At 40.8% G+C, this 17,670-nt stretch overlaps 1 protein-coding gene across 19 annotated transcripts in view; it reads right to left on the bottom strand.

Moving 5' to 3' along the window:
* Nucleotides 1–17,670, bottom strand: part of FGGY (FGGY carbohydrate kinase domain containing) — a 514,571-nt gene that overhangs the window by 147,581 nt on the left and 349,320 nt on the right. For 17 of the 19 annotated variants that reach the window (XM_055585688.1, XM_055585682.1, XM_055585690.1 and 14 more), the window contains one exon: nt 12,710–12,817. In XM_055585688.1, the coding sequence (XP_055441663.1) occupies nt 12,710–12,817 (108 nt within the window). Of the gene's footprint in view, nt 1–12,709; nt 12,818–12,905; nt 12,946–13,054; nt 13,243–17,670 lie in introns of those variants that run through there. The other 2 variants (XM_055585694.1, XM_055585702.1) reach the window with 2 other exon arrangements.

Below are 17,670 nucleotides of genomic sequence, written 5' to 3' on the forward strand. Positions count from 1 at the left end.
CATTGGATATAGTATCTGTAGTTTTTATCTGTTAATCCCATATTGCTAATTTATCCTCTCCCTACCTTGCTAGCAATAAATTTGTTTTCTATATCTGTGAGTCTGTTTCTATTTTGTATATAGAGTCATCTGTGTTATTTTTTTAGATTCTACATAGAAGTGACATGATATAGTATTTGTTTTTCTCTTCTGACTTACTTCACTTAGTATAATATTTTCTGCTGCTGCTGCTACTGCTAAGTTGCTTCAGTTGTGTCCGACTCTATGCAACCCCATAGACGGCAGCCCACCAGGCTCCCCCATCCCTGGGATTCTCCAGGCAAGAACACTGGAATGGGTTTTCTAGGTTCCTCCATATTGCTGCAAATGGTGGTATTTCATAATATTTATAGCCGAGTAATATTCCATTGCAAATACATACCACATCTTCTTAATCCAATCATCTGTTGATGGGCATTTGGGTGGTTTCCAACGGTAAAGCATCTGCCTACAATGGGGGAGACCCAGGTTCAATCCCTGGCTTGGGAAGATCTCTTGGAGAAGGAAATGGCAACCCATTACAGTATTCTTGCCTGGAAAATCCCATGGATGGAGGAGCTTGGTAGGCTGCAGCCCATGGGGTCACAAAGAGTCGGACATGACTGAGCGACTTCACTTTTGTTTTCAATTTAATGTCTTAGCTATTATAAAGAGTGGTGCTATGAGCACTGGGGTGCATGTATCTTTCCGAATTAGAATTTTCTTTTTCTTTTCACATGGTAGCACTATCTTTAGCTTTTTAAGAAACTTCCATACTGTTTTCCATAGTGGCTGCACCAAGTTACACTCCCACCAACATTGTAGGAGACTTCCCTTTTCTCCATACCCCTTCTATCATTTATTATTTGTAGATTTTTTGATGATAGCCATTCTGCAATGGCAACCCACTCCAGTACTCTTGCCTGAAAAATCCCATAGATGGAGGAGCCTGGTAGGCTGCAGTCCATGGGGTCGCTAAGAGTTGGACATGACTGAGCGACTTCACTTTCACTTTCCACTTTCATGCATTGGAGAAGGAAATGGCAACCCACTCCAGTGTTCTTGCCTGGAGAATCCCATGTACAGAGAAGCCTGGTAGGCTGCAGTCCATGGGGTTGCACAGAGTCGATCATGACTGAAGTGACTTAGCAGCATTCTGACCACAATGAAATTAGATCACTCCCCTACATCATAAACAAAAATAAATGGTCTAAATTGAAATGGTCTAAAAACCTAAATGTAAGACATGACACCATAAAAATTCTCAAAGAGAACATAGGCATTCTTTGACATAAATTGTAGCAATATATTTTCTTAGATCAGTCTCTCAAGGCACAATAAATTAAAGCAAAACTAAATAATAGGACCTAATCAAACTGAAAAGCTTCTGCACAGCAAAGGAAACCATCAACAAAATGAAGAGACAACTTATAGAATGGGAAAAAAACATTTGCAAATGATGAGACCAACAAGGGATTGTATCAAAATTATACAAACAGCCCATATAACCCAATATAAATAAACAACTCAATCAAAAAATGGGCAGAAGACCTAAATAGGCATTTTTCCAAAGAAGACCAGACAGATGACATGCAGATGGCCAACAGAAGGGTTTTAATCAGGAAAGAGATGTAATCTTGTTTGCTTTAAAAGAAATCATTTAGGAGTTCTACTTCTTAAGTTGACTAGATAGCTCTTATTTGCAAACAATTATAAATAACAATATAACAATTATAAATGCTTATCAAATTACATTAAACAATTCTCTGAAGATATTAGAAAGTTATCAAACCAGGTAGAAACTGAAGAGGAATAGACACACAGGAGGAAAAAGCAGCATTATATGTGTTTCTTGATTTTACAGATTTTTGCTGGAGAGCAGGCCTCAATCACTGCCATTCAGGGCAACTAATAATCAGATAGAAATACGCAGTCTTCCTAGCTAAGAAATGAGAGGTTAGAGCTCAAGGCAACCATAACAACTAGAAAGTAAGAGATAGGGAGATATCAGAAAGGAGACAGACATTCAAAGGGAGCTCAACACTATGACTATAAATGTTACCTTGATCTCTGGATGATCTATGAATTACATAATATGTAGCCTAGCTAAGGCTTAAAGAACTCAACAAAGATTTCAGTAGGTGTCCGTTATAAGAAAGAAAAAACTTGGAGTTTGCATTCAGTCATTAAATTACTTGCTTAAAAAAAAAGTGCTCTTCAGGAAAACAAGTATAAGCCCGTGCCACTATATTACATCAATTACAAAATTCAAGATATGAGTCAAAATTACTAGACACAACAGGAAAATGCAATCCTTACTTAAGAGAAAGGCCACTTAATGGACAATATCCCTGAGATAACACAGATGTTAAAATTAAAAGGCAAGAATTTTAAAGCCAGCAGGTTAACAATGCTCAAGGATATAAAAGGATAACATTCCATAACTAATAAATAGATAGGAGATGGCAAAGAAATGGAAACAATTATAACAAAAAGTAGAAATTCTAATATTGATAAATATAATACCTGAAATAAATATTTAGCAGATGGGCCTGATAGCTGATTGGAAATTGCAGACAGAAGAGACCATGAACTTGATAAACGACCAATAGAGAGTGTCTAATTGAGAGAGAGAAGAAGAGAAAGACAGAGAGAAAAACTGGGGGGAGGGAAAAACCACAGAATCCCTCAGGTGGGGCTATGAGACAATAGCCAAAGGTCTTCAATATGTGTAACTGGAGGCATAGTAGGAGGAATACGAGCAGATAGTAGAAAAGATATTTTCTATGTAATTGCAATATTAGAAAATACATAGAAAGATCATTTCTATGTAATTACATTTCTATGTAAATGCTAAAGATTTCTCAAATTTGGTAAAAGACAGCAATTTACACATTCAACAAGTATAGCAAATCTTGGATAAGGATAAATTCCTCAAACACCACATATGTGCACACCATCATAAAAACTAAGATTAGGAGAGAAATTTTAAAAGTAGCTAGAGAAAAAGGATATACTGCATGAAGGAGAAGAATAAAATAAATGATGTTGACTTCTCATAAGAAACAATGGTGCCAGAATGCAATATGTTGACATATTTAACTGTTGAAAGAAAAAAAAGAAGAAAATTAAGAAGGTATTTTTGTTGTTGTTTCACCAGTAGACCTGTAAGAACCAAAGCAATGCTAAAGAGAGTTCTTCAGAGTGAAGGGAAATACAGATGGAAGCTTAATTTTTTCATAAAGAAATTTTTAAAAAAATGATGGAAATTGTAACTATGTAGGTAAACACAAAAGATTATGTTTTGTTTCTCAGAATTTCTTTGAAATACATCTGACTGTTATGGACTAAATGGTATCCTTTAAAAATTCAGATGTTGAAGTCCAACCCCCAATAAGACTGCATTTGGAGATGGAGACATTACGGAGGTAATTAAAGTTAAATGAGGTCATAAGGGTGGGGCCGTAATCTGATAGGATTGTTGTCCTTATAAGAAGAGGAAGGGACACCAGAGCTCCCTCTCTATGTCATACACCAAGTAAAGGCCATGTGAGGGACACAGTGAAAATACAGCCGTGTGCAGGCCAGTAAGACAGTTCTCACCAGAAACCAAACTTGCCAGCATAAATAGCACCTTGTTACAGAACTGTAAGAAAGTAAATGTCTACTGTTAAAGCCACCTAGTCTGTGGATTTTGTTATGGCATTCCAAGCGGACTGGCTTAAAGCAAACAGTACAGCATCTACTATTCTGTTGCGTGTACAGCTTTGTAGATACCACACAACTACAACATAAAGAGTTGGGGGAACTAGTAAATGGAACTACAGAGTTGAATGCTTTTTGAATTTTACACAAAGTTATACAGTATATAGTCTAAGTAGACTGAAAAGTTTAGAATGTTTACTATAATTCCCAGAAAAGGCATTTGAAAAGAATGGAAAAATGCCTACAAACCAGTAGACAAATGAAATTTTCAAAACTGGAAAATATTCAATCTAATAAAAGACAAAAATGAGAGATGGAGAAAGCAAAAAAACAAAAGTGACCACAGAAAACCAAGAGTAAAATGGAAGACTAAATCTGAGTATATTCATCATTACATTAAATGTTGATAGCTTAAACACTCGAAGAAAAATCAGAGGTTATAAAACAAAACAGGAAATCAAGACCTAATTACAAGCTGTGTACAAAAGATGCAGCTTACATGGTCCAGGACACAGACAATGGTGGTTTGGCCAGTGGTGCTGGGAGTGAAGGTAAAGAGAAATAGCTAGATTGGTGATATACATTCTGGAGTTAGAAACAAGAAGGTTTTCTGATGAATTGGATGTGGGCAGAGAGGTAAAAGAGGGAGGTAAGTACGAATCCTAATGCTCTGGCTTTAATAAGTATATAAATGATGGTGTACTTTACCAAGATGAAGACAAACAATGGAGGATCACAGTGAGTTTATCAGTTACTACAGTCAGAAAATGGAGTAATCCTTGACTCCTGCCCTCTACCTCCTTGATATTTAATCCAGTCTCCATCCATAGAAAAATTATCCTTCAAAACCCCTCTCCTTTGTCTTTTCTGCACACTTCACATTCAATCCAGCAGGAAAAACTTTTGCTTCTACCTTCAAAACATATCCCAAATCTGGGCGCTTTTCACTAAGCCCATGGCCATCATTCTCACCTTTCATTTGGCCTACTCCAAGAGCTTCTTTCTGGTCTTCCTGCTTCTACTTCCCCTACTCCCATCCACAGTTTCTTCCCAATATAGCTGGAGGCAGCCAGAATGATACTTAAAGATGGAAGTCATAGCATATCTCTCCTGTGTTCATCATTCTTCAATGACTTCCCATTTTACAGAGTAAAAGCCAAAATCCTTACAGTGGCCAAAATACAGCCTCCATTACCTCTCTGACTGTATTCCCTACAACTCTCATTCCGGTTCCCTCTGCCCCATTCCTGTGGCCTCCTTGCTATTCCTATATTATTCCAGGTAAGCGACCCCCTCAGGATCTTTGCACTGGTTTTCCCTTGGCCTGATATGTTCTTCTCCCAGGTTTCCAAATGGCTAAATGAAAGTGAAAGTCGCTCAGTTGTGTCCGACTCACTCTTTGCAACCCCATGGACTATACAGTCCATGGAATTCTCTAGGCCAGAATACTGGAGTGAGTAGCCTTTCCCTTCTCCAGGGTATCTTCCCAACCCAGAGATTGAACCCACCAAATGGCTAACTCCCTTCCAAACCATATTTGTTAGATGTCACTTCAATGAGGCCTATCCTGACCACCCTATTTAAAACTGCAAAGTCAACTCACAAGTTGACTTCCTCTATTAGTTTTACAACTTATATCATAAAATAAAATTTACTTATCATTTTATTGTGTATTATCTGTCTCCTGTTGTTAGAATGTAAGCTTGACAAGAGGACAGATTTTCAGAGGAGGGGCATAAGGGGTTGTTTTACTTATTGCCTTTTTCTCACTCAGAACAGTGCCTTGAAAACAGTAGGCACTCAATAAATACTGACTGTATAAATAAACATCACTCAAGTTTAGACTTTACAGATAACTGGAGAGCTAACAAGAGAGACAGGGTCATCTCTGTGCTTTAGAAAGACTGTTTTAGCTGCAATCTTTAGAGAGGGTGATGTGACTAAATGTGTCCCCCTACCCCTGCCCCCCAATTCATACTTTTAATCTTAACCACCAATGTCATGGTATTGGGAGGTGAGGCCTCTGGGAGGTGGTTAGGTCATGAGGGTAGAGGCCTGATGAATGGGATTAGTGCCCTTATAAAGATCTGAAGAAACCAGAGTTCTCCTTTTCTACCAGGTGAAGATGCAAGGAAAAGACAGCCTTCTGAAAACCAGAAGAGGGCTCTCACCAGACCCCAACCATGCTGCTACCTTGACCTTGGGCTTCCAGTGTCCAGAACTAAGAGAAATAAATTTCTGTTGTTTATAAGCCACTTGGTCCATGGAACTTTTTTTTAATAGCAGCCCAAACTAATACACCAGGGTTAAAGGGGGAAAGATTAGAATTGAGAAGGTAATTAGGAAGCTGAGCAGGATCTAGGGGCATGTACAAAAAAAAAAAAAAAAAAGTGAAGGCCTGGGCAGGAGGAGGGAACAGAGAAGCATCTGTTTATGCAGAGCTGGTCTTTGTAGCCATGAAGTCGTTCCAATTAGCTAATGTGAGATGCTTGGCTTGAAACACACCTATCTCTATATACCTAGATCCTGCCAACACTGATTCACACACTCTTCTCTTTCATGACCTCACAAAGTCTACTAACTGTATGTGTTTTAATACACTTGAAAAGAAAAGTCACACTATCTGATAAAATAATTGCTTCTCAAGGAACTGCACAAGAGAAAAAATTCAGAAAGACAGCTCTACAAAAGTCAGGTCCATTTCTGGAAAGATGTAGGGCTTCCAGTAGCTGACTTGGGTTTGAATCAAGGCTCTTGCCACCTATAGCTGTTAGACCTTGATCAAGTTACCTCACTGTTCTGAGCCTATTTAGTCGCTAGTAACACTTATAAAACTGACCACACAGACATGCTGTGAAGATCAGATAAAATCCTGAATCTTCACGAGGGCCTGAATGTGCTTAGCATAGAACAGATTCTTCCAGTAGGCTGTAGGGGTAGTGCAATTTACTTTTATGTGCTACAATAAATTATAATTACCAGTTCTGTATCCAACTTTCCCATTAGATGATAAGCTACTGGAGGACAGGAATCATGTGACCATGTCCTTGCCTGGCCCAGAGTAATCCCTCAGGAAATCTCTGTAACAGGAAGGAAATAGTGACTAAATGAAGTCACAGGTAGTGACATCACTATCTCTGTAAGCTGGATCTCTGTAAACTTATCTCTGTAAGCTGCATACACTCTAAGCTCCTCATGTTGTTGTTGTTCAGTCCCTAAGTCCTGTCTGCCTCTTTGTGATCCCATGGACTGCAGTGTACCAGGCTCCTCTGTCCTCCACTATCTCTTGCAGTTTATTCAAATTCATGTCCATTGAGTCAATGATGCTACTTAACCACCTCATCCTCCGCTGCTCCTTCTCCTTTTGCCTTCACTATTTCCCAGCATCAGGGTCTTTTCCCATTGTGTCAGCTCTTCACATCAGGTAGCCAAAGTATTGGAGCTTCAGCTTCAGTATAAATCCTTCTGCAAGGTAGTTAGAATAGGAAAAGGGAGTCCAGAATGGCGGTGGCTAAAAGACAAGGAAGGCAGAAGCCCATAAAAATAGAACAAAGGAAGGTCTGAGGACCGGAGTGAGGGCCTCAGGTAGAACAAACAGCACTCCTGGCTCGTCCAATTTACAAAGGGCAGGCCTAGGCGGAGGAGAAAAAACATATAAAAAGAGGAGCCAAAGGGCCGGGGTCTCTCTCTTCTCTTCACGTCTTTTGGGTCATCATGCCCTCACGCCTTGAGGATGTATTCTCCTTTATTTTCTAAATAAAACTGAATTGTAACACAGAGCTGTAACCCTGGTCCATCTGACAGCTGCAACACTGGTCTGCCTGAGGGCTGTAATGCTGGTCCATTGCTTTAAATTTCTGTTGGGACGAGACAGAACTGAGGAAATCACACTCCCCTAACACTTCCAATGAATATTCATGGTTGATTTCCTTTAGGATTGACTGATTTGATCTCCATGCTATCCAAGGGACTCTCAAGAATCTTCTCCAGCACCATAATTTGAAAGCATCAGTTCTTTGGCACTGAGGCTTCTTTATGACTCAACTCTCACTTCTGTACATGACTACTGGAAAACCATGGCTTTGACTATATGAATCTTTGTTGGCAAAGTGATGTCTCTGCTTTTTAATATGCTATCTAGGTTTGCTCTAGCTTTCCTTCCAAGGAGCAAGGTTCTTTTAATCTCATGGTTGCAGTCACCATCCACAATGATTTCAGAACCCAAGAAAACCAAATCTGTCACTGCTTCCACTGTTCCCCCTTCTATTTGCCATGAAGTGATAGGACCAGATGCCAAGATTTTAGCTTTTTTAATGCTGAATTACAAGTCAGCCTTTTCACTCTCCTCTTTCACCCTCATCAAAAAGCTCTTGATGATGTTCATCTTCACTTTCTGCCATTAGAGTCGTATCATCTGCATATCTGAGGCTGTTGATATTTCTCTGGGTGATCTTGATTCCAGCTTGTGATTCATCCAGCCCCACATTTTGCATGATGTACTCTGTATACACCCATTTATGGAGGACTGGCTGAACCCCTGAGGCTAGCCCCAGGCTGAAGGGCATTGGTGATAAAGGAGGAAGCAGATATGTACTCATGATGCACGAATCCTAAACTCCAAGAACAAGCAGCAGGCCACATAACCCTGTGGCTCAAGTTACTAAAGTTAAATTCTGACTTCAAGCAATTCAATGTTAATTCCCACCAAGCCCTGGTGTCCCAGAAAGCCAGTGCACCACAGGGGCAGCTTAGGAATCTGTCCTGGTCTGTTTTACCCAGTGCCTGCCCCAATAAAGATGACTTCAAGTAAGAGAGGGAAGACAGCTTGGAGAGAAGGATGGCTGAGGTCCAGCTGGAAATAAGCTTCAGCATCTGGACGCAGTGACTGCACGGGTTGGTATTCTGTGGAAAAAATCTGGGCAAAAAACGATGGTTTTTGCACAGCTATTCTGGAAAGAGTATCGACAAGCACGAGACAGTCTTTGATGGGTGTTTGGTGAGCTGAAATAAATCATCCATGGGAACGGGGTATGTGCCCTTCTAAGAGGAAATAAATATCGGCTGCACAAGTTTGAAATGAGTGGAAAACAAGCCCAAATCTCAGGCAGATGAAACTGCAAGGACTCCAGAGCCAGAAAAGATCCTATCCTATTTTTTTTTTCTTCATCCTGAAGTTAACCAGATGGAGACTTTTTTTTTTTTAAGTACCAATCTATTCATATACTTGGAATGAAAGACTTTGCTTTGTGATGGAAGATCTGTATTTAATTGCAAAAATAAGACAAAATATCTTTTTTTCCAAATCTAGAGATCAGATAGATTTTATTTCTTTCTTTCCCCCTCTCTCCTTTACTTCCCTTTTCTTCTTCTGTCTCTTCTCTTCCACTTTAGATGATATATTTATGACTGCATGCTTGTAATGTACTCTGGATAGTATAATAATAGAGCAGACTCTTATAAACAAAGTATATGAGAGAAGGTATACATATGAAACACAGAACAAAAGAGATGTAACTTCCTCTTATAGTGTTCTGGACAATGACAATATGCTGAAAAACCAGTGATAAGAATTCACAAAACACGAACCAGAATAAATAAATAGAAAGGAAAGATAAGTGGCAAAGGAATCATGTCAAAAGGTCATTGACAGTGCATCAGGAAACTCTCCAGGCTGTGCTTGAGACCCTGAGTTTCAGTTCCTCATCTGTAAAATATGGATAACAACTGTACCTCACCTGTAGGAGTTCCAAGAGGATTAAATAAAATAGTACATGAAAGGCTCTTGTAATAGAGACTAAATAAGTCTTCAAAATAAATATTAGGCATTGTGATTATTATGACTATCACTCAAGGATTAACAAGATTATATATAGAAATCTTTCCCATGGGAAAATGCACCCAATAAGGTACAATTGTTGTTGCCATTATTATTACCATCATCATTGCTATTCTTTTTATATCTCTATTTTCTAGGTGGTTTATGTCTCTTTGCTTGGCCTCTATGAACTGATGCTTTATTGGATAGTCTGTTTTTTTCTTGATTCAGATTTTGCTCCATTTTGCTAGCTTCTGGACTTCCTTAGATTTTGCTTTTTGTAACACATGGGTCAATCATGCTCCATCCCAAGGTCCAATGAAACTATATACATAGAATTATCCAAAGTAGATCTCTACATGCAGCTTTACTGATGGTGCAAAATCAACTAACTAGATAAAGCCAACAGTTCCCATGATTCTTTTCAAAAACCATAGTGGACTCTTATGAAGATTTTGTTAATGGTCAGAAAAGAGTCACTCTTTAAACTTTAATTCCAGGCTCAGGAAGTAGGCATAACCAATTCTTGTCCACCAAAATACATCATAATGTTTGGGCAAAGATGGCTTATATCCATAGCAACGGAACAAACTCTAAGCCAAATACTAGGAAAAGCATTTCTTGACTGACACAGATGTTCAACTGGCATACTGAGTCTCTGAAAACCTGTTGACGGGCAGCTTCATTGGACAATGCATCCTGCAAAAAGAGTTAGTTTAATGAAAATAGTGATAAAAAATAGTGATTTTTTGTTGTTGTTATTTTTGTTATAAAAGACTCTAGGTTGTGTCTGCTATGAATTCTGAGTCTTCCAAGGTAATTATACCATAATGTGGTCTTGTAAAGGTGTTTGTTTCAGTAACGGGTTTTCTTTGTGTCACAGAAACGAAGTGGATATTTAAATTGAAAAGTTGTGTAAAAGACATGACACTACGTTTAAATAGGAGATCGTTAAGTTCCAATCCCACTGCACCTTTGGCACAGAGTGATGTCTTCTTCTCAACTTTTCTACTGAGAACAATCGAATGTTATTTAATTTATACTTCCCTACTAGAAAACGAGCTCCTTAAACCTGGGACTATTAGGAGACTAATTCATATATCTTAATAGCCCGGCACAAGAGTGGGGGCACACACCTATGCATCTGTCAACTTTGAGAGAGAACGCAAGGCATCTAAGATTAATATACAAACACACTGAGAAATGGAAATTAATGGTCATTTGTATATACATTCAGCTTGGGATCAGACCACTTTTGATTTGGCTGAACATTCAGAAGAGCTGGAGAGGAGCAGACCATAAACAGATGATTTCAATACAACATAGTAAATGTGAGGTTGGATAACCGAGGCTGGGTCTCATTTTCTCTTGCTTTTCCACATTTAATCCCTCAAAGGTCTGCTGATCTCTCGACCTCAATTCTCAGTCATTATTGCCACTGTTCTCATTCAAGCTCTCATGGCTTTTTGTCAGTGGGTCAATCTATTGAAGCTAGTCTCTTTTTGTTGGGCTATGTATGCCTAAGCCTTCTTCCTGAGGGCTACTAGCCAGTTTTTATAACAGAGATCTGACAACATCTGTCACTCTTCCAATCTTTTACCTGTTCCTCTTGGTCTACTACCTAAAGTTCAACTCCTTAGCATGTTTTGCAGGGACTTCTTCTGTGGGGTCCCTGACCAGCTCTCCCAATTTTATTGCAAGCCATTTTTCTAAGAACAGTTTATGCCACAACTGAAAGTTTGCAATTATACTCAAATACGCCTTGTTTGGAGAAGGCAATGGCACCCCACTCTAGTACTTTTGCCTGGAAAATCCCATGGATGGAGGAGCCTGGTGGGCTGCAGTCCATGGGGTCGCTAGAGTCGGACACGACTGAGCGACTTCCCTTTCACGCATTGGAGAAGGAAATGGCAACCCACTCCAGTGTTCTTGCCTAGAGAATCCCAGGGACGGGGGAGCCTGCTGGGCTGCCGTCTATGGGGTCGCACTGAGTCGGACACGACTGAAGTGAATTAGCAGCAGCAGCAGCAGCATGCCTTGTTATTTTTTCACTCAGATAACTTTGTGTTTATGCCAGTTCTCCTACCTAGAAAATATCCCTGCCTTTCTTTGTCTGGTTGGTCCCTATTTATCATTAAAGCTCAGCACATAACTGTCTCCACTGCCAAGAATTTCGTAATCTAGCTTTGTTCCAGCTCTGTGTCTTATACCTCAGGTATAGTGCTCATCTGATTTTTGTTGATCTTCTGTCTTCCTTATGAGATGACCCCATGAATTCAACACATTTTCTCTAAGCACCTTTTATGAACCAGGCACTGGGCTGGATACAAAAAGTACAATATGGCCCATACTTTTAATGAGCTCCTGCATATAAGTCACTTCAGTCGTATCTGACTCTTTGCAACTCTATGGACTGTAGCCCACTAGGCTCCTCTGTCCGTGGGTTTTTCCAGGCAATGATACTGGAGTGGGTTGCCATGCCCCTTCTCCAGGGGATCTTCCTGACCCAGGGATTGCACAGGGCTGGATACAAAGAGAAGTATGATATGGTCCATATGTTTAAAGAGCTCCTAGATTTCTGGAAAATACAGATTATCTCAGAATGTGCTAAGAACTGAAGCTATGTCTTAAAGATCAAGTAAAACTAGTGAGTGATAAAGAACTCTCCAAGCAGAGCATATACCAAGACATAGAGGAGTTGAATAACATGAGCCATGGGGAAGCTGTGAGTAGGGCAATCCAGCCGTAGTGACAAGTTCACATGCCAGACTGGAAGGGATAGACCACAAAGGGAATGATGTGCCCAGAAAACTATCTGAACTATGCCCCCAGGGCTATGAGGAATCAGTGAAGGATGTTGGCTAGAAATTAACACACTCCTTTTCACACAGTAGAACATCACTCTTGTTGCCATGAGAAAAAAATGGGTTGTTATGTGAAAAGAAAGCTAGGTGAGAAGATTGGTTAGTCATCAATGCCTGGACCAACATTTATTCCTTTGGCAAACATAGGCTGCATATGCTCCATATGTGAGGTTGTATGCTAAGGAAAAGTTAATTCTGATTTAAGAGTCTGCAAATCTTTCAGATACTGGGTATAAAGAATATGACAAAATGGACTAGTCAAGGGTGGAAAAACATTAAAGACCATAGGAAGAAAGGGTCAACTTACCAGTTTTCCAGTAACGCTCTGACCACCTTCATTCAGCCAGAACCCAGGGACCATGGCTGAGAAATAAGGGCCCCAGACACCTGGTACAAATATTGGGTTTTTGCTGATCTGGAAAGAAAGGGGAAAAGTATGTGAAAATATTGACCCTCAAGGCTAGAAGCAGTCTTATCTTCCTCCCATGTGAGGTCCCTCTGACCATGGAATTCAGCTTCTTGCTAAATATCTTTGATGGTGGAGAAGTCACTCCTGCCAAAGGATGGGCCTGGCTTCTTCTTTAAAAACCTTTCTGATAAACTCATCCAGGTGTCAAGGTAGCAAAAGAGATCATTTTGGAAAGAAACTGACCTGGCTGTCAAAACAGTCCTTGGCTGGCTCCCTCTCTGTAGTGAACTGACTGCAGTCATGGTCCCCATTTCCTAGCCCTCTCTGCATCCACCTGCTCTGCAATGTGACTTCGCAGCCCCTGTCATTGAGAGGTGGGGTCCCCATCCCTTGTGTCTGGATCAACTTTGTCACTCGGTCTGGCCAGTGACATTATGTACCAGTTTTCAGGCCAAAACCTCAAGAACTGTGTGCTCCTGTTCTTCCTCCTCTCCCTCTGCCATGAGTACATGCCCCAGTGAGCCTTCTGGACAGATATGCAGAAGGCTGAGTCAGTCCAGTTGTCACACGTGATGATTCAGATACATGAGACAGCCAAAATCGGATCAGCAAATCCTTTTAGTCAACCAGCAGCTGGCAAGCCTGGATCACCAGAACCACTCAGCCAACTGATAAGACTTGTGAACAAAAGTACACGTCCTGTTGTGTGTCATGAGGATCTTATGTTTGTTTCCCACCTAACATATTTAAGGCAAGAGATAACTGATACCTCCCCTTACTTCTACAAACATTTATTAGACACCTAATAGCACACTATCTCTCTTGACTGGGGACACGGAGATGAATGAGAAAGAGCTCTAGTCTGCAAGAAACTCCTCATTTAGGGGGAGCTAGATAAGTAAACAGTCAAATAGAAAAGAGTGTGGTCCATGGGATGGTAAAGACAAAGCATAGAATGCTGTGGAGGGCCCATTGGGTAAGGAGTGAAGTGGTCCAGACTGTGTCTCTTAGAGAATGGGACATACACTTAGACTAGGAAGATTTAGCAAGATGAAACAGAACAGGCATTCCAGGTCAAGGGGATAGCTTGAACAAAGCCATGTAGGTGAGACAGATGCTCTTGGTATTCAAGATATGGCAATGTCTTTTTGTAGCAGACCATGGAAGTCCATTAGGTGTTATGAAAGTACATCAAGGGATGAGACAGGACAGGCAGGGATGGACCACATGATTACTGATCTGGAAAGGCATGAGCTTCTCATCCACCCAGTGGGGGTGAATGCTGAAGTGATATTATGATTGTGGGAGGGTGTATGAGAAGGTAAGGATGAAAAGGGAGTTAGGTACATTGGGCTAGTCCTGAGTGTCCTGAAGCTGGGCAGAGAATGTATGCATTCATTTATTCTACAAATATTTATTCAGCTCTTACTATGCCAGGCCCTAGGGATACAGAGTGAACTGAATATAATTTCTGCCCTCATGGAGTTTACAGTACAGAACTTCAGCATATGGATAAACCTTCTAACTATTCTGGTTCTCTTTTCATTAAATGAGTGAAATCAGTCAAATCAGTAGGAGTTCCAATCCCCAGAAAGGAAGAGGGTGAGGGAAGGCAGGAGACTATATAATATTATCAACTTTAAATTTTGTCAAATAAAGATAGTTTATAAAAAGGGTAAATTCAACACCTAACGTAATCTCAGGGGTAAAGAGCTTTTCTAGGTTTTCTTCCCTGCAAGGAAAGACCATTTTATATTCACTCATTTCTTGACGGGTTCAGCAGATGTTTCCTGAGTTCCTGTTGTGATCCAGGCACTGAAAGTAAACGTACAGAAAAGAGTGCAGTCTTCACCTTCATGGAACTGCTCTCTTAAGAGGAAAGTAAACTAGGGGGGCTGATGATTCAGGTTTGGCCAGGATTCTCTCAGTTTTAGCACTAAAATCCCTATGTCCTAGAAAACTCTCAGTACTAGGCAAAAGGGACAGCTGGTCACCCTAAGATGGGTATCACACAAATGTATAAACACAAACTGTGATAAGTAAATGAAGGAATATCAAATGGTATCATAAGGGCTCATTAAGTGAGGTACCTAATGCAACCTAGGGGTCAGACTTTTCTGAAGAAGTGATATTTGAATTAAGGTGAAAACATACACAGAAATTATTTAGGTGTGAGCATATATACATCTGTATTTTGTACATATATATATGTGTTTGTATAGTACATGATATAGAGAGTGTTCCAGACAGAAGCAGCACACGCTAAACAGTATTCATTTTTATCACGTTGTCTTTGCCAGTGAAAATTTTATCACATGCCAGCTCTAGAAACTACTGCCCTACTCTGCAATGCCTGAGCCACTGTGGGGTGAATAAGACAGCCCATGCCCATAAGCACGTGAGCCCCGGAGTCTAGATGGGTGGGTGGACACCCACCAAAAGCAAGCCATCTCTTTTCATGCCCTGCACCCCTTCTCGTCCAGAATTCTTCCAGCACCATTCGACAGATTAGTTTCAGAGAGGTGGCATGTTGTCCACAGTCACAAAAGTTGTAAATGGCTGAGGTGGGAGTAGAGCCCAAGTAGATACTAGCCTCAAACTCTAGGATATGCTTTTCAAAAACAAACAAAATTTGTATAAATTGCTTAGGAGGATTTTGCATCACTCCCACCACACCCCCCCCCAACTGTCCCTGCACCTCAAACCCCATGATTTAAAGATGTTTCTGTATCAGTTTTTGCCGAACTCCACTGGCAGACTGGACTCTGCTGCTCAGAAATGGCAGGTAAAGGCTCTGTTTGACTGTCCAGAATGCTCTGAGTTGATTCCTGCTTGTGTTCACTCATTTGGAATGGCACACGCTTCTCACTGGACATCCTGACTACAGCAAGGAAACAGATACAGAAATATGTTCCCCAGAGCACCTCCAATTACTCCCAAGCTCTGGGAGAAAACAAGTAAGAGTTTATTTAGACCGAGTGCACATTCGTGTATTTATGTGTACTTTAATCCTCTGCAGTAAACCTAAATACTTCAGAAAAATTTTTGTGAAAGCCCTTTCCATGCTGATGGCTATCTTGGCCTGAAGGCTGCTCTGGGACTCAAAGGGAAGGAGCACATTTTACTCCACTAATAACAGGTGTCCATACAGGACACTGACTTTCCAGCAATAATGTGCTATTGGCAACAGCAACCACTACAATTAATTGGGTACTTATTAAAGACCATATTCTAAGCACACTGCAGGAATTAAATCACTTGATCCCCACAATAACCCTAAGGGGAATATTCTGTCATTACTCCTATTGTTCAGATATGTAAACGGAGGCAGAGACTCTTAAACAGCATACATGCTCATGCTCAGTTGCTCAGTCATGTCCGACTCTTTGCAATCCTGTGGACTGTGGCCCACCAGGCTCCTCTGTCCATGGGATTTTTCTAGGCAAGAACACTGGAGAGGGTTGCCATTTTCTCCTTCAGAGGATCTTCCTGACCCACGGATTGAACCCACATCTCCTGTGTCTCCTGCACTGGCAGGTAGATTACCACTGAGCCACCTGGGAAGCCCATTAAATAGCATACACAAGGTACCCAAGGTTATAAAAATACAAAGCAGTCAGGCTCTACAGGTTCTGTATTTGTTCCTGTTCTGTATTTCTTCCTGATTTTAGGCTACCATTGCTTCTTTGAGTCCTTCATTTACCTTTAAAGGGCAGAAAGCAAGGGTCATTAGAGCCAAAAGAGACTCACTTAGACTGAACCAACCTCCTGGCCTTGATGACACATAGGTTAGGGAATCTTCAGGTGCAAAAGTTTTGATAAGTTTCCCCCTATAGACTTGTGAAGGGAGAGGAGAAAGAAAGGACTGAGTCAAAGACCTGTCTTCACTCTATCATGACTACCCTGTTCTTAGCCAAGTGACCTTATGAAAGGGAATCTTTCTAAGCCTCAGTTTCCTCAGTTCCAAAATGGGAAGAATGATTTAAATGTGGTAGGACTTTCATGAAAATAAAATAAGCTGTCACCTATAAACAGCTTATTATGTGTTAAATACCATGTAAACATTAGTTCTTGAAATGAGGAAGGTATGACGGGATAGTCAGGTGACTGGGATGAATGGCCATAGCCAAAAGTAACTGCTACCATTAAGTACACATCCTGGTAACTCAGTTGGTAAAGAATCTGTCTACAGTGCAGGAGACCTGGGTTTGATCCGTGGGTCAGGAAATCCCCTGGAAAAGGAAATGACAACCCACTCCAGTATTCTTGCCTGGAAAATCCTACAGACAGAGGAGTTTTGCAGGCTATAGTCCATGGGGTCGCAAGAGTAGGACATGACTTAGCAACTAAACCATCACCACCACCATTAAGGAAGTCTCTAGATGCATTCTTGGTTTCATTTAGTCAACATTCTTAATAATGAAGTAGAAGATGACATGGGCTTCCCAGGTGGCCTAGTGGTCAAGAATTTGCCTACCAATGCAGGAGACACAGCGGGTGCTGGTTCAGTCCCTGGGTAAGGAAGATCCCGTGGAGAAGGAAATGGCAACCTGCTGCAGTATTCTTGCCTGGAGAATTCCATGGACAGAGGAGCCCAGAAGACTACAGTCCATGGAGTCACAAACAGCTGGACACGAGTTTGAGTGACTCAGCAGAGCACACAGAAGCTGATATAGAAGCAAAGTTTATCATATTTTCAGTGGTATAAACTTGGGAGGATTACTTATCATGCTGCTGCTAAGTCACTTCAGTCGTGTCCGACTCTGTGTGACCCCATAGATGGCAGCCCACCAGGCTCCCCTGTCCCTGGGATTCTCCAGGCAAGAACACTGGAGTGGGTTGCCATTTCCTTCTCCAAT

Source organism: Bubalus kerabau, chromosome 6 (assembly GCF_029407905.1).
Source record: "Bubalus kerabau isolate K-KA32 ecotype Philippines breed swamp buffalo chromosome 6, PCC_UOA_SB_1v2, whole genome shotgun sequence".
NCBI classification, from domain to species: Eukaryota; Metazoa; Chordata; class Mammalia; order Artiodactyla; family Bovidae; genus Bubalus; species Bubalus kerabau.